General features: G+C 43.7%; 2 protein-coding genes across 8 annotated transcripts in view; both read left to right on the forward strand.

Annotated features, from left to right (window-relative positions):
- Positions 1-1,165: 1,165 nt before the first annotated feature.
- On the forward strand, positions 1,166-5,115 carry casp9 (caspase 9, apoptosis-related cysteine peptidase). The gene is made up of 10 exons (XM_079742424.1): positions 1,166-1,435; positions 1,577-1,787; positions 1,876-1,959; positions 2,041-2,102; positions 2,199-2,375; positions 2,478-2,567; positions 2,861-3,008; positions 3,315-3,503; positions 3,775-3,884; positions 4,121-5,115. Exons 1-10 carry the CDS (start codon positions 1,304-1,306, stop codon positions 4,241-4,243), a joined length of 1,326 nt encoding a protein of 441 aa, XP_079598550.1. The 5' UTR covers positions 1,166-1,303; the 3' UTR covers positions 4,244-5,115.
- A 1,393-nt stretch (positions 5,116-6,508) lies between these two features.
- The window catches only part of hspg2 (heparan sulfate proteoglycan 2), a 94,460-nt gene continuing 75,748 nt past the window's right edge, over positions 6,509-25,220 (forward strand). For 6 of the 7 annotated variants that reach the window (XM_079741634.1, XM_079741638.1, XM_079741639.1 and 3 more), the window contains exon 1: positions 6,509-6,883. In XM_079741634.1, coding sequence (XP_079597760.1) covers positions 6,815-6,883 — 69 coding nt within the window. In that variant the 5' untranslated portion in view covers positions 6,509-6,814. The remainder of the gene's footprint in view (positions 6,884-25,220) is intronic. The other variant, XM_079741635.1, reaches the window with a different exon arrangement.

Below are 25,220 nucleotides of genomic sequence, written 5' to 3' on the forward strand. Positions count from 1 at the left end.
CTTTGTCTTCCTCGAACTGCTGTCCCCAGGAAAAGAGGTACAGCACAGTCAGATTCATTCAAAGTCTAAATCTCTGTCGCTATGTAGAGGAGCTTACCTAGTACTAGGTTATGCAAGCTCATTATAATTATCATATGAACATGGTCCTACTAATCTTGTAAAATCAGCCTTAACACAATTACCTCTGTATCATCATAAAATAACCAGACTGTTGATTCCTATATTTCACTGGTTTGTCATTTGAATTATTTGCCGAAAAGCTCATGATACGTCTGTGGATTTGTAATAGCGTGCAACATAGCACCCGTGTCCTAGGCCACATTAACAAACGGATTACCGATCACCTCAATCAGATGAGTTCAACCAATCATAGGCCACATATTGAACCCGGCGGCTCCCCAGAATGTTGTCTGTCAGCGTCGATCCGAAAAGACATCGGTTAGCAAAATGTTGCTTTAGGAGGACCATCCTCCTGCTACATCATAGGAGCATCCTCCTGCTACATCACAGCTCCCAGCCGGAGGCAGAGGGGGAGGAGCTGCTCCGGGAGGAGGAGGAACAGAAACAAGAAGAACTTTGGGAATTTGAGTATTTTGTGACGCTTAAGGATCAGTGGGTGCGCTGGATTTATTTATCCATAGCGCCGCCACCGTTCTTCGATTCGATTGACTGCTTCGACCCGTTTCTGCGTCAACGTCGCCGCCATATTGGAGCGGGACGACTGTCCTGCAAACAAATACAAGTAAATGGGGGAGCTGCGGCTTTTCTGGATAAAAAGCACTATAACCTTTACATTTTCAACCGAATACGTTGAGTCATTTTATATTAATATTTAATCATATGAGATATAGTTTATATATAACATATAGAGACACATTTTTGTTTTGTATTTTATAACTTTCATTACTAACCGTTCAGTAAAAAACAGTAATTGAAATCAGTTGAACATTTTTACCGTTATAGTGCTTGGTATCCATAAAACCCTAGGTCGCCCGTTTACTTATAAACGTTTACAGGTTACTTTGCCTCTCCAATATGGCGGGGGAGAGGCATGTGTGTACAGTGTAATTCACGTCGGCAGGTGTATCCAACACACCCCTTGTTTTTTCTATTGACTAAAACAGCCAACCAATCAGAAGAGGGAGTGTTGTAAACAAGGAAATGTCTCTTGCAACCGTTCGAATACAAAACAACGATACGAATCGAAAGGATTGCCATATAAGATATTCTCTGTCGACAGATGTACTTTTTTTTATTTTGTATGACTACACACATTATTTTACAATTGGTTTAGAACTCCAGAATGGATCCAAAACACAGGAGTGTTCTTCAGCGCAACAGGGTCACTCTTGTTGTGGATCTGAAACCATCAGAGCTCTACGATGGACTTCTGGAAAAGGGAATTTTCACCCAAGACATGATCGATGAGATTAAGGTAGATTTCCAACATTTTCATCAAGATATGACAGTACGTCGTGCTCTTGGTCATCAATATGGCACCGGTGTAGTAAAGGGACCAGGTTTCTGGTTCTGATCACTCTATAGATGTAGTGGACTTAAATCTGTCTCCCTCCAGAACTCCGGAACCCGGCGGGACCAGGCCAGGCAGCTACTCTGTGATCTAGAGAAACGTGGTTCCCAGGCTTTCCCATGTTTCATCCAGTGCCTCCGTGATGCAGGGCAGCTCCCCTTGGCAGAGCTCCTGCTGGGTGGAGAAGCCCCAGTTCAGCCTCTGGTCCCGACGGCCCTGGAAGACATCCGCCCTGTCCTCCAACCTCTACCTGTCTGTATGTATTTTTTTCTTTGGACACCAGCCATAATAGATAACAACAACCTTGAATGGTCACTTTAAATTGTGTTTTGTTTTTCCAATAGCATCGCCTATGAATGTGGATAGGCCTCGAAAAGACATTGCTCCGATCTATCCAATCCAGAGGCCTAGCGACTCTCCCAGCCCATGTAAGAATCATATTTATAGAACAGAATAAGATTTATCATCTTTGGTTTTTGGTTAAAAAACTTTTTTTTTCTTTTTCCCAGCGCCAGAAAGAGAATACAGAATACCAAGGCCACCAAGGAGAACAAGGAAAGACAGTATTCAGGTAAATGTTGTTTACACCACACTAGAAACGTAATCAAGTTGACGATAATATTTATCTCATTAATGACTTCATGCTCTCTCTATGTGCTCTCCTCAGACCTATAAAATGGATGCCAGCCCATGTGGACACTGCCTGATCATAAACAACGTGAAGTTTGAACCCAACGCCGAGCTGAGCGATCGCAAAGGCTCAAACGTAGATTGTGACAAACTAGAAAAAAGATTCAAGTCACTGAACTTCATAGTTACAGTGAAGACAAACCTGAGATACAAAGTGAGCCTTGCCATCACAGCACACTTCTCGTTTCTTACTTTTTATTCTATAATAAACGATTTCTAGATGCACACTAATTGTTTTATGATCTTCACGTTTCAGCAAATAAGACATGAGCTGTGTGTTCTGTCAAAGATTGACCATTCTCCGTTTGACTGCTGTGTGGTCATCATACTGTCTCATGGGACTGAGGTACACAAACACACATTCACACAGTTACAATACTCATTTTAATCTCCCTTCTCTGGGTTTCGTTCATGTGTATTGCATAGCAAGGTAGTCTATCTGACCCAAATATGTTATACTTTATGGATGTCTTTAGAGGATGCTAGGTGACTGCTATGTTGTTCTATACTTTACCTTCCTACCTTAAAATACATGTCCAAAAAGCAAATGGCCTGTCATGCTATTGTATCGCACCAATCCACTGGGCTTTGACTGCTGGATCTCTATAAACCTGGAAGTTATTGTTTTCCGGTTTGTAGGTGAATCACAACCGCTTCCCTGGTGCCGTACATGGGGTGGACGGACCTGTTGTCCCCGTCCAGTTCATCACCAACTACCTGAATGGACAGCACTGCCCATCCCTACAAGGAAAACCCAAGCTGTTCTTCATCCAGGCCTGCGGTGGAGGTAATGATGCTGAACTCGGTCTTTCAGTCGGTTCGTTGACGTACTCACTGGGTATCTTCAAATAAGGCAATCTTTTTAAAGTTTCAATAAACCTTAAACCTAAACCTAAATCCTTATGGAGGATATCTGACCTCAAAACACGCTCCTCCGCCTATTTTAAAACTCTGGACATAGTTCGGTCAGCTATCTGTGATAATACTCCGTCTTCTGGTTGGAGATAATGTGCTCCAGTGCTAAGCGATCCTGCTTAGCACTGCGCGTTTTTATTTATTACATGATTTATTATTATTATCTCTTCATTAACAGGCGAGAAAGACACAGGTTTCGAAGTGTCTCCTGACGAGGTCGAGCCCTACATGGGCGGAGCGGACGACCAGACGGACGCCATGCCCATGTCGTCCAGCAGCGACTCCATAAGCACGTCAGATGAACCCGACGCCAGAGCCACCCTGCCCACACCCAGCGACATCCTCGTCTCCTACTCCACCTTCCCTGGTGAGTTGTGTGTGTGTGTGCGTGTGTGTGTGTGTGTGTGTGTGTGTATGCATGGACTTCACTGTGTCTCGATTTAATTGTGTGGGGATTTAAGTGTGTGCATGGATTTCATTGTGCATGATATGCACTGTTTATCATTTTTTTGCTGTTAACCTATGTTTTTGTCAACAGAGATTCAGAGTCATTTGGTTTGGCTTGAGATATAGTGCGATATAAAACAATATATTTCATTGAGTGTGGGGCTGTTTTGGATTATTATGTTCTTGTATAGGCTTTGTGTCCTGGAGAGACCCTCACTCAGGCTCCTGGTACGTAGAGATACTGGACAACATTCTGGAGGAAAACGCTGACGCAAATGACCTAGTCACCATGTTGATGATGGTGAGCTTTGATTTATTAATGTGTTATCGTTTTACATTGTACGTGTCTCTCCATGGACCAAGCACAATTCCATGAATCATTATTCCAATTTCAAATGAGTGTGGGTGTTGTTTCCGTGTCCACTTCCTTTTCAGCATTTTAACAGTGTTTAAGCATTGGAGAAGCGCTGCATTGGTAAGATTTAATTGCTGCTTGGTTTGGACATTTCCTGAAGTACTATGTTGTTGTTGTTGTAGGTTAACAACGAGGTATCTCAGAACTCGGCCAAGGGCCTCTACAAGCAGATGCCTGGCTCCTTCAACTTCCTACGCAAGCTTCTCTACTTTCAAACCCAATCCCAGGGACAAACTCCTGCTTGACATTATTGCCACCACTGATGTCATTTGGTAACAACACTCTTTTTGTGTTTTTATTCTCTTTTTAATGGCTGTTGTGGACTGTCACATTTTCTTATTGCTAATAAATAAGAGCCCTGTTTTTAAAAGCAGGTGATGAATATGATTTTATAAATGTTTTTTTACAGTTACCTTTTCAATTTATCATGTGAAGCCTGTGAATTCTTCTGAGACTGTAACTATGATTTAGAGTTGTATTCATCAAATATATTTACTTGCCTTAAACTTTGTTACATTCATATATATTATATTTAAGCCTGCACACTAAAACAAATGTGAACGGATGACTTCTTTTAAAATGTTCTCCTAATCAATTTGGAGGGGAATCAATTCTCCCGGGTTGATCGAGCCATATCGGGTTATAAATCAATACATCATAATAAAAGTGATGGCTGCAGTGAAACATTCACATATACACCTGCAGTCTTTATGAAAAGTACGAGAACTGGCCTTATACACGTATTATGTATTCTTTTACTTGTTTAGTGGCACAAAAAAGGTGAAATGACAATCCATTGCGAAGATACATTTGACGTTGTCTTTTTGACACCAAAGTATGAAGCAATATGTTGTGGTGGAACATTTGCTTCTCGTGAGGTCTCTTCCCCCAGCTGCATGCTCCCGATCCAGCTGGCAACACAGACCACTTTCTGTAGTATTATTCTCTTTCTAAAGTATACTCTTCTTTAGTATTTTGAACTCACCCAAGGTCAGTCAAAAAGCAACAGAAAGAGTATACTACAGAAAGAGCAGAAAATGTTGGGATCTTTAAATGTTTTTGTCCTTCGAGCCACATCTAAATGTTTATATGACTGCAAATAAAAAATGGTCAGGCATATTTTGTCTCGTAATTTACGTCATCTTGTTGAAAACTTACTGTGCAGCTATCAGCTATCTCACCCCTAACAAATTGAAATGATATAGGGACCTCGTTTTCAAATGGGTTCAGGAAACCTGGTCTAACCTTTGGATTGCATGGCATACTTTGGCAGCACATACTAACTTTCCCCTGCCTGTTTATTACTGTAAGATGGGAAGAAATTACCTTTGTGTATCTGCTCTGAGCCAACACAAATTCAGTTGACCATGAAGGGTGTTGTCAATATGGATGTAATAGATGTTCAACAGGCCCAGTTTTAAATCGGATAAACTAACAATCTTTCTTGTTAGTTCATTACTATCTTTTTTTTAGTAATGAAAGTTATAAGACATTGTATTTCAAGAATTGCTTTCAGGACCTCCTTAAGGCTGTGAATTACAAGCAGATTTGATAATCTATTTTCCAAGTATTTGTGTTTATTTTTTGCAAGCAGGGGGTAGGGAGGAGTCCCATAAAAACACCATTCTGGTCTGTGATTCATCCATTATGCTCTCACTGTCTAAAATCAGCCAGCCACAGGCAGAACACCCTTGGAAAAAGTCAGTAGTATGCAGCAAAAAACTGTCACAAACCCTATATTTTTTTGATTTGAGTTGCAATGTTTGGAATTCATCGCTCTTCAACTTTGCATCCTCAAACATGTCTTTTGACTCTTATGTTCTTAATTAGAAAAAAATTGTAGGAAACGTGTGTCTTTGTAATTTAAGTGCCTCATGTTGTTGAAAGATCCTAATAAAAATGTAGATATTAAAATGTAAAAATCAGTGCTTCAAAACATAATAGGAATAATTTATTTTCTCATATTTTAAGCATACAGAGCAAATAGAGTAAGCATACAGGTGTATTGAACCGTGAATTACCACTAGATGGCACCACACTTTTGGTATAAAACTTTTAATTATTTTAACTCTGCTCTCATATACCCTGCATTTTCCACCCATGTGTTCTCATGTCTTGGTGTTCTGAACTCCGAAACAATGGGTTTGGTTTGTTTTGTTGGGTGAATTCCATAGGGAATTAGAAAGCATTTTTCGGAATGCATGTCTTTGAGTCAGTTACCAGATCAGGCATGTTTAAGGCTGCAGGGCTGACAAATATCAAGACAACTTTCCCTCGGCCACCTGCGTATACTATTCTCGTATTTATATATGGAAAAATGTGTAACTACGATATGTTAATTTCGTCCAATCTGACAAATGTCTTATCCGTCTCAAATAGGCCTGCAGATTTCTAGTCATGCATGGGCAGGGTCTAGGCTGTGTCTCTCCTCTTTGGGATTAGCTGTCTTTCAGCACTCCCTGAATTCCATTCCGCCTTTTACTCGGGGCAGTAGTCCTGTGCCCCAGCCAGAGTCGGACTTCCCATTGACTCGCGCGTGCTTTGCCCAGTCAAACTTTCGGACTGCCAAAAAAAGTGAAGCCATTGAGCCGATAAACGCACTAGATACACGGCACTTTGCAAATATTTTCATTCCAACAAATTGCTAAGGGATCGCTACCTGTTGATGAAGTCCCACCGGGCGTGGGAGCTAGAGAAGCCATTTCAACTTCATAGTAAGAAGTGAATAGGTACAGAAACACACTTCCCAAGTGGCAAGAAGAGAAGGACCTTGATTTTCTTTTCCCAGCAGTGCAGCCTGGGTTGGTTGGTGGAAAATGGGCACTCGGATCTGCTGGATCCATGGACTTACGTTCACTTTGATACTTGCTTATCAACTACTCACTGTAAGTACACTTTCATTTGGGAAAGTTTTACAAACTTTTCATGAACTTGATGAATTAATTTTGCATGCGCTCACATTATTCGTGGGTTTACAAAGGGTAACTTAGTTGCAACTGCAATTCCCTATCACACTGACGTTATTCCTATTATAGGCAAAACTCTGAGGCTAATAAACGTTAAATTGTAGGGTTCGTTCCGGCACATTGACTATGGAATCAATTCAAAACCACACGCGTTTCGGGCGTAACTATACAGTCGCATGTTAGTCAAAGTAATTTGACTAAAACATCGGCTTGACTGAGGCTGATCTGTCCATAGAGACAGCTATTCATAGGGAGCTATCCCAAGGGTCTTCGAGACCCTCACTTTTTTCAAAGTAAAAATAGATAAATAGCCTGTTAATAAAAAGCAGTGTAAGCTACACCTTGCATTGCTTGGACATTCAGTGGCTAGGACATATGCGATACATTTGTTTTATAATGTTTTCCTAACTCAAGCATGTATGCCAAACATGCAGGCTGACTTACATCTGCTTAATCACGCCACATGTCTAGAGACGATCAAAATATCAGTTAAATTGCAAGTTGCCTAGTTCAATTTTTCACTTGATGCAAAGATCTGTCTATGTTATAACATGTAGGCTACTGTTTAGGAAATATGTGCCATACGGTGTAGGCTACATACACCTCTGTATGTGTTCCATAAATCATAAAGAAGAGAGCCATTCGTTTGGTGCTGAGAAAAGGTTATCCTCCTCCTTCTTCTGCGATCATGGCTGGACTCTCACCCCTCAACCCTCACCTCCCCAACAAATAAAAAGCTGGGCCATATAGTCCCTTTTTCATTTCAGGTGCAAACCCTTTTAAACGTTGCCCGGAAATGTATTACATTTCCCCTGAACTTATTTGATGTCTCTAATGTTTGATACAGATTTGGTCTGAGGGCTTTCTGAAAAATCAATGATCTTTTCCTTTAAGTTTTGTGCAATGCCAAGGAGCAAACAGTCTTTGACTAATAGATAATGTTTTGAGGGTTGGTGAACCAGGATATGGTTTCAATAAGGTGGAACCTCAAAGTCCTATGTTGTTGCACCCAACAACTTTAGATTTAGATCATCATAACAGCCCTATAGTGCATGCATAGATTATCTAGTATATTAGAAGATGACCACCCACTTCTACCACTGCCTGAATGAAAGTAAAACTGAAAACTAATTGAATTAGCTCTTCTTCGAGAATCTGCTTAATGCATTATGACAAGTGATGACAGACTTTTTAATCAAACTTGCTTAAAAGTGTCACTATGGCTTTTACAGTTACTTATTTTCAATAATGTACTTACCTCTAATGTAAATGAAAGACTCAATGCACTGTTCCTTTTAACAGTGTTACTTTAAATGACAATAGTACTTGACTTAAACCCACCATCTTACACATTATTTAGCTCGTTCAAGGATGAAAATGTACAACAGTGATGCTTTGTGTGAGTCACCCTTCATAGCATGAACACAGTGTAACCAACCTCTTTCAACGCTATGACATCAGAACCAGCAGCAGCAGCAGCACTGTTGACACTTTGGGCCCTGCATCTCCCAGTTTAGACTGCTGCAATACTGTCCCCTGACTTCACTAATGGGGGGGAGTGGTGTTGGGGGAAGGGCAGCAGCCTAGATTCTTGATGACTACAGTACAGCTACAGGCGGCCGCTTTCAATAAAGTATTTTATTTTATTTTTCCATTTTTGGCTGGTGTAACCATTGTATTCCCTGTGGGGGTATTATGTTGCCTAACAGCAGTTTAATTTGGCGATTTAGGCCGACGGGGTTTGAAGTGAGAAGAGAGAGAGAGAGAGAGAGAGAGAGAGAGAGAGAGAGAGAGAGAGAGAGAGAGAGAGAGAGAGAGAGAGAGAGAGAGAGAGAGAGAGAGAGAGAGAGAGAGAGGGGGGGTGTGTGTGTGGTGCTGTGCCATCTGAGACCGGCTACCTGAGTGCTATAAAACTCTATTCAGAGTCAATGAGGACCCCGAGGGGTAGTGGAGCACAGTAGTGCAAACACCGGCCTCATTCCACAGTTTGAACAGTGGGGAAGTTCTGCCCAATAGACTCCTACCCCAGGATACCCCCCCCCCCCCCCCCCCTCCCCCTTCCTCCTCCTCTCCATCCTCCCCCCTGTTTCCTTACCCGTCCAGATAATTGGTCAAAGAGTCAGCTTAGCAAACAGGGCTTTGTTGAGTCATAGCCCCAGAGGAGAGAGGCCGTCCTGCCGGCACGGGGGACAATGCGTGTGTACCCGGCCTGAAGAGGGGCTCCTCCAAGCTCACGGGCACATAGGAAGCGCACACCCTGGGGCGAGTGGTGAGGACTTAGGAGGGTCTGCGTGGAGGCTGGAGAGCTGAGCTCTCCCGGAGCCTGACTGCTGCTGCTGCTGTCCCCCCCTGTTTGGGAGGGGGAGAGGGGTTTAAGGGAAGGGGCTCCGCGTGATGTACGGGAGATTAGCTCCTTAAAACATCTCAAACCTACACCATGTCGGAATAAATGATGCATCTTTCGGTTCAGCCTTGCACTTCTTCTCTTGCACATACACAATAAGAGTGGATGTCCCTCAAAAGGCGTGCTTTACAGTTGAGTCAACGCATAGAATTTGCCCTTGTTGTTTCATAGCAATTCTCCAGGAATTGGAACAGATTTGCGCTCAATAGCCTTGGACACGCATGTGAACATGTGCCGAACTGACTTAAGGTGCAGATTTTGGGGAATTCGGCAAAACATCTCACCCTCAAAACAGCATCATTATAAAGCATCCATTTCGTTCAGCTTCGGCACACGTTGCGTTTGCGCCGGACAAAAGGAGAAGGCTGTTGAACACAGCTGGTACAGCAGCAGAACTCTGCATGTGCCGACATGAGTCCACATTCTCCCTGCGCTGCATGCCACAACCTACAGGCCTGCTCGCATGCCTTCCATCGCTTGCCACAAACGTACACCTCAACACATTCAATGCACACACTGCCCTCCCTTTTTTCCCCGGCATAAACCCCCTTTTCAGGGATATGTTTGAGGAATTTCAGTAGTCCCAAATATGTGGGTTTATGAAATAGATCAGCACTGATTATGTGCACAGGAAAGCCACTGAAACATTGGTTGTAATAACTAGCCAATCCCATATGATTTTGCGTTGTAATTCCCTTCCCCCCCCCCCCCCCCCCCCCCGTGCTGGAAAGTGATGAACAGTCACTTAGGTTAGTAAGAGGTTCTCTAATGGTAACATTAATGTTTATAACTGCCCCATGGCTAGTCTTGTCATGTCAAGTAAACTATATTGCTCTCCATTTCTTTTTTATGGAGCTATAGGTATAGGTGTTGGCCAAGTGAGGTCATTGTAAGGTTACAATAGGTAAAAGGTTACTCTATTGCTTAGATAATTATGTTCTCAATGAAATAGGGAGCCCGCATTGGAAAGTTAGCCTATGACAGGGGCATTGCAAGCAAATAAGCATCCACATCCTCATCTGTCAAGCATGTTAATCTAGCATTTCTTTCTTCTTTGGCATGGTCCATGCCTGCACTCAATATAGATTTACTCCAACGCTTTCCCTCTGAGGCCGATAATAAATAAATAAACAAACATCAATAATAACTGACAAGGGTTTCTCTTCATCTGTATGTTATTGAATGTCATATATTGTCCATTTACTGAGGAGCAACGTTAAGTCACTCGGGTATGCTTTTTATTGCCTTAGAAGGCGAATGTATTTTCTTTGCATGGCCCTTTTTTGCACATACAGTACTTAGATTCTCAAAAGGGCGGTGTTCGTGACAAGTCTCATTTGTAATGTTTTGCAAACAAAATACATTTTCTGCTATTTCATTTAGGTCCTAAAGCCACAGTTCTGCTCTTTCAGTATCCCACTATATTCAGTTTATTCTTTCATTTCTTCCCATCTAATTAGGGACTGGCCAACAAGAAGTAAGCTCTGGTATGAAAAATGGAATATCATATAATGTATATTTCAGTTTGTTTTGTTCTGTTGTACTTTAGGAAAGGTAACAATGAAGAGATGGGTGTTGAAACACAGGGTGTACAATTGTCTTGAGTATGTATAATGTCCATACTTTGTTGAACAAAAGTTATTTGAGTGAACTTTTCCCTAACAACAGCAACCTCCCAGTTACCTCCCAGAACACAGATGAAAGTGCAGCGCCTTTGCTTTCTTTTCTTTTTCTTCTTTTAGCTTCCTTTTAATGTAAGACAGGTTTCTACATGCTAAATGGTGAGGCTTTCCGTGCCAGTACTTTTGTTTTCTTTTATCACTTTTAAGAAGTTGCAAATTGTCTTTCTTTTCAAAGTCGCAAGATAAAATAAAATAAGATCTCTTAACTTCCTAAATATTTGATTATTAAGGGATGGGATTGATGTAGCAACATTTTGGGTGTCAGAGTAAGCATGAAAACTAAAGCAAAAAATGTCTCCTCTTTAATATTGACCAGTAATATTGCACCAGTAATATTGATGAATGCTACCCAATGCGTCTGCATACCCAATGTTGTCATTCTTACCTTGTTACCTCAATCTGGCACGTCGCTGTAACGGCAACAAGACAACATTTTGGAACTGTTATTACTGTGTAATTTGCCCAAAAAGGTATCTTAAGCTACTGGATGAATACGTCACAATAAGGTCAATGATATATTAGCTATTAGGACATCCTTCTTGCGGAAGCACTCATTTTTCGGTGGACTTCCCCACTTCTTCACATCCTGGCTGCAGACATTCAGATCGGTATGAGAGGATTAAATCCTCGCAGGAGCAGAGCCTTCATGGTCTGGCCTGTGTTAGAACGTCAGCAAGCCCCTGAAAACATACTGTTTTATTCTACATTTTGCATGTGCACAGCCACTCGTGCAAAGCAAGTCATCGGCACACACACACACACACACACACACACACACACACACAAACTATCATATGCACGTGCGCAAACACACATACACACCAAAAGTGCGCAGACACACATGCGAACACACACACAGACGCAATTGCGCAGAAACAAACACACACACAGACACACACTAGCATGTGCGCAAACACACACACACACACACACACACACACACACACACAAACTATCATATGCACGTGCGCAAACACCCATACACACCAAAAGTGCGCAGACACACATGCGAACACACACACAGACGCAATTGCGCAGAAACAAACACACACACAGACACACACTAGCATGTGCGCAAACACACACACACACACACAAATATATATGTATATATACACACAGCCACACACATGCAATGAATTGGGAAAGTCTCTCTTTCTCTCTCTGTGTCTCTTTTACACACTTAGCCTCACCCCCTTCCTCCTTCCTCTTTCTCCCCTTTCTCCCCTTTCTCCCCTTTCTCCCCCCTAACTGCCGGTGAAAGGCTTCCACATTTAACCTGAACAGCACTCAGCTCTTTTACGACACCCCTGACCTTCTCCAGCCGCTCCGCCACTGACTCAGCAGTTCCTGCAGGCAAAATAGGAAGGGGGAGTCTGGCCAAGTGATCTCCTTCATTGTGGGCTATATCGAGAGCTAGACGAGATCTTTTCTGAACACCATTGTTTGAGGCGCCTATATGGGCATCCGAAGCTTCTGGCTTGGGATGGGTTATCATCCTGTTGGATAAATGAAGATGGGAATCGACTGTGGGAGAAACAAACGCACTTCCCCTGGAGTGACGGTTTTGTCATGCTTTCCTGAGTGCAATTCGGGACACATCCTGTTCCACGCGTCCAGCGTCATGACCGGCTGTTTTCCGACCCGGGAGTCCCCTCTTTGGTCTCCTGCCATTGAAGACACGTTATCTCATAAATACATCTGTACAAACTTGAGTTTGTCCAATTCTTCGTCCGTGGATATTTAGTCAACAACCTTTTCCCAGCCCCATCCCCCCCCATCATGTCCACCTTCTGTAATCCCCTAAACATGCAGGGGCAAATGTTTTCAGTTCTATTTGCGTCAGCTTCTTCAGATTGCCTGCCTTGCTCTAAGTAGCACAGTAGCTTTCCTGTTCGTTTTTCTCTATTATACAGTTGTGAATGGCATGTTTGAACAAGGGATTAAGAAATTTCCTTTGGACCTTATGGAGCTCAGTTATATTGAGTCATGAGCCAGTCATTGCATTTATTTTCCTGCTCAGTTGGACTGTGATATTGCTGTTTCCATCACAGTTGGCCTGCCAGAGCTGTAAAGGTCTGGTTGTTTTGGTGTGTGTTTTCCATTCAACCCTGCTGGGTTTTATTTCCCAAGCTGGTCACGGAAACACATAAAAAAAGGGTCCAACTTAGAATCACGCCCTTGTTATCAGATTTAATCTTATCTGATAACTGTATGTTGTTGCAGCTATGGGACATAGAGAGAGGTAAAGACAAATTGAGGTTAACAAGAGAATGTAATCTAAGGGAATTCGTATGCTTACAATCTGCATGCATATGGAAACCAAAGTAATGCAACCATGCCTTTATCGTTGGCATTGGCAACTGTTATTCGAACTGAACTGTTATTCAAAATATCCATGTTATGATGTGTGACTATCTGCTCAACAGGCTACCTCACTTTGCCTAAACGATGAATATGTAATCCTAAATATTCATGGCTTATATTTTCCTATTCATTTTGTAATGAATACAGAAACAATAACTGATTCAGGAGGGTTTATTTTCTCATGTTTGAGGAAGAAAAACCCTATTTAGATCTTATTTATCAGGCAAGCTCAGACAAGGTCAGACAACCACTGCTTCCAGAGGGGCTAATTAAACGGTTCTTCCTCTGAACTGAACTAAGCCTGTGTGATTTATGGGGCCCCTGAGGCCCCCGGAGGAGGCCGTTTGGGCCGTGCTGGGATGAAGAGGCCCCAGCGAGAGGGTGCCCTCGCTGGGGCTCCGCTGTGACCCTGTCACGGGTGCACGGGGCGGGGGCAGGGAGGGCGGCCCGCCGCTGGGAGGCGGCACAATGGTGGCAGACCCCCGGACCTCAGATTCCTTGGCACCGGCGCATGCCCTGCCCGCCCCGGACCGCATGTCTCCCTGCACCCTGTTGTCACGCCCCAGGGCTCCGCGGTGCAGAAGCAATGGAAAAGAACGGCAGACTTAGTGGGGAGATAATAGAAGAATGAGCTCGGCGCTGTTTGTTCTGATTCTAGATAGAGGGAGCAGACACAACACCACCGCATTTCTAGAGGGCTCCCAGCCAGTAGTTTTCATAGGGTAAGCACGGGGGCCTGGAGGCTGTGTGTTTGAGGTCTGTGTGTATACTGGCAAAGCATTGCTCGCCTCGCCCACAAGACAGCAGCAAATGAAACACACACACACGCGCGCACAATCCTGCTCAACTCTAAACACAAATAATGGGTCTGAAAATGCCAGCCTAAAATGGATGGGGCCCGGTGAATTACTTGCATATTTATCAACAAGATACAGCATACAACAACAATGTTTTTAAAACTTCCACCACATCATAGATTCTTTTTTTATACTGAACCAATCAGCCAAAGTTGTAAACATAATGTTACTTAACATTGTGAAACACACTTTTGTTCTGATTAAGAGTAAGCCGTTTTGGATTGTTAATAATGGCAACACTATGCCGTATCTTCGTTTGTAAAAAAAAGTCTGGTGGTATGAAGAGTGTTTTTGTTTAGCCTCCCAATTGGTTCTTTTTATGCAGATTTTGCGATCAGAGATTCGGGATTCGAGTGTCAGGATTTTGTGTGTTTTAGCTATTGTGACTGGTGTCTTGGGCTGGATATATTATCTGACAGTTAACACCTTGTCCTCCCATCTAACAAACCCCTTCCTCGCTTCAAGCTTATAATAGTTCAGAAATTGTTACACAATATGAGTGTTATTTCACTGTTTGAAATAACTGTAACACTAAGCCAGCATGACTCAAATGAGGCTCTTTCTGCTTTCTTTTGTCCTTTTAAGAGGTCATGACGACTGGTCTGTGTTGGCTTGCTTATTAGCAGTGGGAATTAATAAAAACACTCGCAAACACACACACACACACACACACACACACACACACACACACACACACACACACACACACTGCCTTCCATCCTACCTGGCTGAATCACTGATTTACCTCCTGAGCTCTTTGTTTTCACACAGGCACCAAAAGCCTACATTCTGTAATTATCTCTTATTATCATAGGAAATGATCCCCTTCACATCTGCTTCCAATGGGCGGGGTTAGCTGCCTTTCTGTCTTTGTATTGTGATGTAAACCCCTGGCAAACAGATGTTGCTGTAGGTGTCTGAGCACACCTTCAAATTAGGGCCTGTCTGTGAATTATGAGGACAGGTGAATTTCATCTTTCAGCTGTCGGGGTCGGGGTGGGTCTGGGACTGTGTTTATGGTGAGTCGATCAGAGCAGAGGCACCCTCAGGTGTGTTGTGCTGTTGGAACTGAGCCAGAAACTCCAAAGGGTAAGACTCTGTATAATTGGGTCGTACATTGTTATTAACATGGCCTACTTTCGTATTGCATCGCGCATTACTTTACTTGAGTGCTCGGCTAAAGGTTTGTAGAAAACGCACATAGCAGTCTGTGGATGCATCCCATAGGTCATTTATGTTCAGTAGGATCCTCTAATAGACATTTGCAAGGTACCTTGTATATCTGTTACTCTTCTCTCCTGCACAAGCACTGCGAGAATGGCTGGTATTCTAAATATAACAATGTTGCATAAGATTTCTTCAATGATTGCAATGTCATCAGCCATCAACAGCCAACAGCCATTAGGCATCTTTGAGGTGTTGGCTCGTAATTTGAACCTGCACAAGTTTTACTGCACAGTTTTCTCTGCTCCTCCTGGCTACCCTTACTACAATGAGGACATCATTAGGTCAAAACCTCTTAGGTAACAGAACAGAACCTGTAAGGTTATGGAACAGAAGATGAAAGTTACAGAACCTGTAAGGTTACAGAACAGAACATGTAAAGTACAGAAAGGTACTGTAAAGGCCCATTTAAGATGCTGGAGTCTTTTGGGGGCATTGGATGACTTGCAATGACTGTTTAATGCTACATTGTTCCGGTTCTTGTTACCAGATGCAGTGTAGTTGTAAGTTCAGACACAGCCCAATGTTAGCCTATTCAATGTTTCATGTCTCTCCCTTCTTTCTTCAGTTAGGTCTCGAATGTCAAAGTTACCAAGTAATCATTGAAAACACATCTCCCTCTACTTACATCACATAAACAGTATAGCTATTATCTTGATATGTTTTGCGGCTTAGTAATTCCATGATTGCCATTCATTTACAGCCTAATAGTTATCCATAAGACTGTGTGGTTTATTTAGGAAAGGCCCCAGGAAGGAAGGAAAGAAGGAAGGAAGGAAGGTTAAAAGAGGAAAATGTTTAATATAGCTCAGAGATTTTATCTTTCCTTCAAAGCAACTGTTCCAATGGGCGTACCCCATTTGTAGGGGAATTCCTTCCTCCCTTTCCATGTGGGACAATCGTAAATTGGATAAGACCATATATGTTACCATCCAAACCTGCTTAATGCCATGATCCTCCTGACTAGTATAGAGTTATGAGATATATTACGACTACCATTCAAAAGGGTTTGTGTGCTGCTGTGTTTGGCCAGGTGCTGCTGCTTGTTTCAGACAGCCATGTAATTATATGATAAAGCCTGACACATGACATCACTGGCCCCGTAAACGTGATCTCCCTCCCATTCTGCCATGTAGACTAATCACACATCCCTGCAGGGAATGAGTCTAGACGGAAATCATTTCTGGTGGGTAAAACCATTGATGTGGTATATGAAGTCAGACTATAAGGTGATAAGCGTATTATATTGAAGCCAAATCAAACAATGATTCAATCTGACAAACTTCTCAAACTTCTCGAGGATGTCATTTAACTAGCAGTTATGATGCAGAGCAGTCCGGCCCCCTTGTCGACCTTGGATAAGGGCAGTGCCTGGGCTAATGTTTATCTCGTATCCAACAGGTTTTCTTCAGGCCCTTGTTCATGAGCCTATCTTCATCCACCACTCTTTGGCTTTGCTTATCCAAAGCCTGCCCAGGATTTTGCTCCTTGTTTCTAAAGTTAAAAGTTGCATGTTATCACCTGGCATGTGCAAGTATGCCAAAAATTGCGAAAGACGATTACACTACCTTTAGCCAAAAATAAAATTCTTAGGCAAAGAGTGTCTCTTCCATCAGTACTAGGTAAACCCAGGAGGCCACTTTATAGTCAAAAATAGGATGATGTGGTGAAACACAATGCCTATGATCTGGATGTCATGGACCCTGATACATTACGCAGAATTTTTTATAAACCCTTCGGAGGACATTTTACACCTGCCGAAGTCACACAACTCTAGTTTTCCCTAAGGTCATTCCCTTCTTGAGGAGATAATCTCCTTGATTCTTTGTCAGTGGTTGACAGAAAGACGCAAAAAAATGCAAGAGAAATGTGGGAATGAAGAGTGTGAGAGCCCTGATCTTTTCTTCCATGTTGATCCCAAAATAGCAGTCTTTGGCATCGTTCAAATTTCAAATTTCCTGCTTAAAACCAACATCAGTCAATGGCTGCTGGCTTTTTTCTCTCTAAACCCTCTCACTAAACTTTGAAGGTAATTCCCTATTTTGTCAAAAATGTCACAGATTGCTTGTGGGGTGGAATCTGTGCCTAACACGTATTCCTACTTTTGATCCTCAAAACTCTGAATTGAAGAAGCCAAAAGGATATTCCCCTGTGGTAGTAAAGTGGGACGATACCACGGTTGAAAATAACTGTATCTGCATGCGTTGCATAAATCCTTCTGTTTGGATCACATCCGCAGAGACTCAGAGGCGCACAGAGCTCACATGTTTAAGAGCCGGCCTCAAGGCGCTGCAGTTTGTAGTGGACATGTGGGTGTGCCAGCATGTCGAGCAGTGGTTGGCTGTTTCTGCCTGCTTTTCCCCCTCTGAAGCATGGCTTTTCCCCAGTATATATTTATTTTATTGCTGTCCAGGGCCGACCCCCAAACTGGGAGGTGTGAGCACAGCAGCAGGCCTCTACATTGAAGGCGACTGTAGTGAGAGACTCCTTGGCGACGGATCTGAGAGCACTCCCTAAGTATCACTTGTTATTTTATGTGCGCAAGAGTTAGCAATCCGAGTGGGTTTTGAAAGAATGTTGTCATTCAGAATTAAACTTCTAGGCCACGTGGTCAACTGGATCCTGTGCACACAAGATAAACAGTGTGTAGTCAACCAAAGTCTCAAGAACATGCAATTCCCCTCGCAAGCTTAATATGAATCTGTAATTGATTCAATCTGTGCGTCTGATAGGTGCCAAATTAGAAGCAGGAGTAAACACATGCCTTCTCTCCTATGTGGTCTGGATACGCCACAGAGAGCTGCTTCCTCAGTCTTTGACTCATTCTGTGCCCCCCCCCCCGGCTCTGCCCTCCACCAAGACCCCCTCTGGAAGCAGGGCCTCTGAAGAAGAGTGTAATATCACCTGCAGGTATTTTTATCTTCCCCGGAAACCCACCTTCGTTATGCTCATAACTTCCCCGTCATTCATGAAGAGCAATAAATCGGCCAAGCATTTCCTGTCACAGTCTCCATACTGTGACAATACTTGAGCTGGTTGTCATTATTATAATCATTCCCTGCAGGCTGTTTTGGATGTGAAGAGTACATGGCCCTCCATGGCCGATGAGAGAACTTAATTGGCAGAATTCCTTAGAATATGAAAGCTGCACATAAACACTTGTGTGTTTGCGGATGCAAACACACAAGTTTGGGAGAGCCACGTTTGGTTAAACTGAATGTAAGCCTTTCTAACTCGCAGCAGCCATATGCACATGACCTTTCTTAGTGTAGCTTGATTTGTCAGAATTCTGCTATAAAACAAATGAACAAAGAAAGTTATGGGTTTTGAGTACAGCAAATTTAAAACCTCTTGCCATTAGTTAATAATTCTTCTGTTGACAACTTAACATTCTGTCCCGAACCCCTGTCTATTTCTAAACAGGCTAGACCAGTTAGCAGACATATTAATCCTAATTGTGGCTACAACCTTTGACAATATGTGTCCTTTCTTCTTGGGCATGGATCCTGATAAAAAGGAAAAGTATCTTCCCTATTCCAGCCAAAGGTCAAAGCTGTCAGGTAATTCTCCTTGAAATAATGTGCAGGAGGACTGAACAGTTTCCTAATAGTCTCCTATTTTGGACTTAACCTTGAAGATCTGGCTCTAACTTCTCTGTTGATTTTGTGATGAAGCGCGAGAAGGTGAAGAGCAAAGCCATTTTTCTGCTCTTTCTTCCTTTCACGTTTATAGTGATGTAATGAACAGCTGAGGGCGACTCATTGTCACTTAGTCAACACGATGTAATCCCTTCCAGGCCTTGGCAGGGTCTGAGGGATTACTATTTGAAGCAATTAACTCAACGATAAAAAAAATTACCAAAAAAAGGCTTTTGAACGTGTTCTACCATGCTGAGGAAAACTACACACACAGATCTTGAGAGCGTCAACTTGGCAAAGGTGCTCAGCGGTGATCGTTTCCTTCTTCCGGTCATGTTATGATGATGAGAGAGTATTCTTTCTTCCTGCCATGTTATGGTGAGCGAGTATTCCTTCTTCGTGCTATGTTATGATGATGAGCGAGTATTCCTTCTTCCTGCCGTGTTATGATGAGCAATTATTCCTTCTTCCTGCCATATTGTGACGATGAGAGAGTATTCCTTCTTCCTGCCGTGTTATGATGAGCAACTATTCCTTCTTCCTGCCATATTGTGATGATGAGCGAGTAATCCTTCTTCCTTTCATATTTTGTGATAATGAGGCGGTCAAACAAACACTCTTCTGATGTCACAATCAAACTGCTGGGTAGATCAGCATGCTGAAGCGGCTTGGCGGTCCAATAGACCAAGCCGGCCAAATGCAAGTTCATTACTAGATCCCAAACCCAAAAAGCATCACCTTGGAAAGTGGATTCCCTGGCGCAGCCTCTCAAAAGGAGCCTGCACAGGACCAGGACTCCTTGAGGTCCCCGGGTCACCCTGAAGGCCCTGCTGCATCTCTTCCAAAGCATTCTCTCCCCCACATACAATAAACAGCTCGTCTGCAACTCATTATGGCTTACCCTAGTCACAGACGAGATTCATTACCTCTGTGTGCTCTCCATAAATCACATGTCGTTACTCATTCTAAGTTGCTACACTGCAGGCCATATTCGGTGTTAGGGAAAGTCTTTTTTATCTTCTGCAGCCATTTCGCTTCGAGGTGGACCTGCCCACCACAGCCGGACAATGAAACACTTAATTATAATAAATGGGAGCGGGGGCGGGGAGTTGACAGATCTAGCTGGTTCTGGTCTACGACCTTGTGAGGGGGCTGTGTGAACGTGGCCTGAACAACAGGTGGGTCTGAGACGGGTGGTTAGATGGACGTCGAGGCGTCATTAGGCTGATGTTGGCAGCATACTTGGAGGAGGAAATCCGAACTTCTCGACAGAGCCATCCAACAGCTGTCCTTGACTCCATTCTGGACTCCCGTCTGCGCATTAACACGATGACATCATGGGAAATACTGCCGCCGGGAACCGTACTAATAGACACTCTTTGTGGATCTGAGTTGTGGAGTCGAGTAACTGGTAAGGGTCAGTGGATGCCATCTTTTTATAAGGGAAATATTGCATCAAGGTTCATTTGACAACGTCCTTCATACATCAATAAAAAACACATGACCGTATATCTTAGAAGACCACGGCCCCCGCGGTGGTTCTCAGCTCTCAGCTGTCTGGAAACTGGAGCTGCAGACCCCTGAGCCTCGTCAAGCACGGGATGGGTCACCCACCCAGTCCCGCTAACCGGAAACACCCACACACACACACTCACGCACACACATACACATTAGTTGCTTAGTACACACCCAAACACACACACACACCCTCACACACACGCACTTTCTTAGTATGCACATGCTAAAACACACACAGACTCACGCACCCTTGCTTACACGCATTCAAACACACATTGACGCGCACAGTATTTTTAGATCCCAGGAGAATGCTCTGTTTATGTTTAAGGTAAACTGACATTCAACGGCATGGAGAGATATATACCTTTTGCTGGCTTCCCCCCCCATTAGACTGTTTTGTATTTATCAAGGCCAATATCAGTTTGTCCTTTCAGAGAAACATCTCTGTATATAGACAACTAACTGCTCCTGTGCCTTCAATTTCTAAACGTCTCAACACTGAACTGCGGGGCTAAAGCCTTCAGTGGGATACTTTTTGTAGCTTTTCTAATAAAGGGCTAAAAGTTTTGGCTTTCATTTTTTTTTCCAGACACATTTTCACATTAGCACCAGCAGTAGCTTTGAGAGCTGAACATCTATTCCAGTAAAACACAACCCAGAGCCATATTAAAACAGGGTAGGCCCGGCAACTGTAGGTTGATAAGTGTGCGGGTATTTTAAAGGCTTTTAAAAGTGTGTACGCCTGCGTGTGCGTGTGTATGTGTGTTAGTGCATGTATGTGTGTGTGTGTGTATTTCTAGGTTACTATATCTGTGTAAACAAGAGGGGGAGGTGTTACCCTTTGTTCACTGATAGTAGGGGCCGTGGGGATGGGACTCGTGGCTGCAGCAATACTAGGGTGGTCCCTGGATGGGGGCACTGCTGGGCCCTTGCTGGGGCCCCTGCTGGGGGTGATAATTGAAGGCGGGAAGGAAGACGTGTGGGGGGCCCATTGGGAAGGTGTTGTTTGGGCCTTCGCACCATGGGTTATTTGAGTCGATTGCGTTTCGACACTGTATAATGCCACACACAGTGGAGGACACATTGAATACAATGCTGTTAACGATACCTATAAATAAGTGTGTGTGTGTGTGTGTGGGGTGGGGGGGGGAGAGTTTCGAGGTCAATCTGGAATGGGCTATTCAATAATAACCTGTTCTCGTCAACAAGTTTGTAGTTCACGAAGTGTCAGGTTAACCACGAGGGAAATAAATCATAAGGAACATCCCTATTCCCTAATCCAGATATTGGATCCGGGATGTATTCGCTGAACATTTTTCCATCCATATAAACAGTTGACTGGTTTGATTTGTTATCGGATTGCGCATTATTGATAGAATTGCAATTCTTGGGTCTCTCTCTTGTTATACGCCTAGGTTGAGTGGGACATATTTTACTTCCACAATTAGTGCTGGCCTTATGCCACAATGTAACATTTAATGCAGTCTTTAAACATTTGCAGACATTACATTTAAACCAAATCCTTATTTGACCCAGTGGTAAACAGCCTCCTCTTCTTTACCTTGTTTACATAATCTCTCTGGTATCTGCTATCACTGTGGTTGAATTCCCCCCCCCCCAGATATTACTTTGGTGGGCGTTGGGGCAGGGAGAGAGGGTGTCTGGTTTCCCACCACAGCCTGATCTTGTTCCCTGTCTGGTCCTCATGTCGCCAGCCTACTGCAACCTTTGGCCTAAAATACCCCACAGTGACCCATGGCGCACCTTCATTACAATGCCCTGCTCAAGGGTTACACTACAGATGGAAACGGAGGGGATGGAATGTCCCTATGGATTCGAGCAGGGACTTTCCGTTTTTCTATAGCAATTTGGGAAATTATTCCATTGTCTATTTATACAATATCAAACAAATATACAGAAACTGCCGTTAGATTCTTATGTGTATAATTCACTTTTTTGAGAGTGTAAGACACACAATTATATTTTTAATCATCATAAAAATGCAAAACATCCCCATGGAGAATCCATACCTGTGTGTATACCAACTGTAAACCGGTAGACATTTAGCTTTTGTCAACGTGTCCGCACACCGTAGAGATTACATGTAAATCACAACCAACTTCAAACCTTAAAGAAGCATGTGTCATTTGTCAGCAGCATACTAAGTATACACACACACTTAGTGTTTGGAAGGGATTAATCCAACCTTTATGTCTTCCTAGTCCTACTGCCTAGTCACTCTTCAGCAGCCAGAGGCTACCTGGTCATGCTTTTTGATCTTCCTCTGCCCTAAGTGTAGTTCTGGTTCTGTGGCTTTCTATGTCTCTCTCTCCCTCTCTCTCTCTCTATTCCCAACCCCCTGTGTGTGTATGTGTATGTGTTTGCTGTCTCTGTGTGTGTGTGTGTGTGTGTGTGTGTGTGTGTGTGTGTGTGTGTGTGTGTGTGTGTGTGTGTGTGTGTGTGTGCATGTGTGTGTGTGTGTGTGTGTGTGTGTGTGCATAAGTGCGTGTGCATAGGTGTGTGCATAGCGGTGCGTCTGTGTATGTGTGCATAGGTGTATGTGTGAATAGGGTTGCGTGTGCATAGGTGTATGTGTGGCTGTGTGTGTGTGCCGCAGGGATGATTCGGGCCGGTCGACACAGGTCCAGGGTGTAAGCCCGGCGTGTTTCCCTAAACAAGGCGAGCGCTGCTTCACAAAGTGAAGAGCCTCGGAAGGCGTGCGGTTAGGCTGTGTCTCGCCGGAGGTCGCCCTGCGCCCCGCCGGTGCTCAGCACTCTGCACACTGTAATGTTGTCTTTCAGTGCCTTCACTTACATACCTCACAGGGCGAACGATGGATTTAGAAATAATAACACATGAGTACTTTTAGGATCTTTGCCATTTTGAGAGGTTTTGGATCGGGGTTTGTCATTTCATTCCCATCGGTACCTGTGAAATACATCAGTACCTGTGAAACTATCTATGTATCTATGGTTATTATTATTGCAAAAAGAACCAACCCCAACGTGACTGTTTCTGTTAAATAGGAATAACTGTTAATAAACTATTATTATGATTATAGCATGAAAAAGAACCCAACGTGTCCTGGGGTCCAAGTTTGTGAAGCTGTAAAGAGAGTAATTTGCTTTACAAGCTCCAAGCTCTTTGCACTAAATCAGCGTATTCACGGTGAATGAGAGCATAAGAATATCATGTGTTGTTACAGTTTAGTGATTCGGAAATGTTTCCCTTTGGGGCTGGAGCTGATTTAATAAGGAACACACTAAAGGACTACGCTGTCCCGTGCTATGCTCGGGTTCCTACCATGCAGTACCTGCGGCTTCTCGTGTGCCCAGAGCAAAAAGAAAAGGAAATAGTTTGCATTGCAGAGAAAATTCAGACCCACTGTGGAATGCTTGTGGCAAACTAAAGCCATGGTCAAGTGGGTCTCAGTGCCCTTATGTGGTAGAGAGAGAGAGAGAGAGAGAGCGAGAGAGAGAGAGAACGAGAGAGAGAGCGAGAGAGAGAGAGAGAGAGAACGACAGAGAGAGAGAAAGAGAGAGAGAGAGATTGAGAGAGAGAACGACAGAGAGAGAGAGAGAGAGCGAGAGAGAGAGAGAGCGAGAGAGAGCGAGAGAGAGAGAACAAACAGCCTTAGGGAATATATTTGACTAGACGCTCCAAACAAGAAGTTTTTCAAGTTTTGGAAATGCGGGGCCGATTTCTCTCCCCAGCAGCCTGACAGACACCGGCTTGAACGCACAAAAGCAAACAACAACACACCCTGCGCACAAACGCGCACCACCACGCCATCGTCGTCTAGACCAGTCTTTCCCAAAGACTGGGTCGCGACCCAGAGAATTCAATTGGGTAGCCAAATTAATGTAAATAAAAATATGAGTCAGAGCCATGGACCTATTAGAGAAGGTCAGCCCTCTTCAGGCCGCGTCGAGCCGTCAAAGGGTGTTTGTGAGCGTCCCTCCTTCCACTCCCGCCTCCCCCTCCCTGTCCAATCAGGGGGGTTACGGACCCTGTGGAAAATGCCAGGAGAGCCGTGGTGAGCATGAAGGGCCTCACTCATCGGGCCCTTTATCCCACAGGAGCCCCCCCCCCCTCACCCAGGCTGAGTTGTAGTGACAGAAGTGGCAGTTTGTCAACCCCGCCCCTAAACCTCCACTTTACTCAAGGGCTTATGACACACAGAGTCCTTCTCTTCTCACTCCACGCTCGGTTTGTCGTACGTCTCGGCCTTTGTCTCCCAGGTCTGAGACCTTCCTGTCTTATTTTGGGTGTCAAAGAGCCTCCAGGCGTGTGTGTGTGTGTGTGTGTGTGTGTGTGTGTGTGTGTGTGTTTGGCCCGTCCTGTGGTAACACCATTGGGGATGTAGGACGAGGCGTGACCTGGAAAATAAGCTGACTTCTTCTCGTGTTTCCCTGTCCTCCCTGTCAACACTCAGACCCAGTGCCAGGCGCGATGCTCAGGCTCACTGAGAGGCATTCCTATGTTGTTGTTCTTTTAACTCTTGTTTTCCTACCGGGGAAATAACCCAAGGTTGGCATTTAAAGCCTGAAATAAATGTGTTAGGTC

Source organism: Pollachius pollachius (assembly GCF_949987615.1).
Source record: "Pollachius pollachius genome assembly, chromosome: 8".
NCBI classification, from domain to species: Eukaryota; Metazoa; Chordata; class Actinopteri; order Gadiformes; family Gadidae; genus Pollachius; species Pollachius pollachius.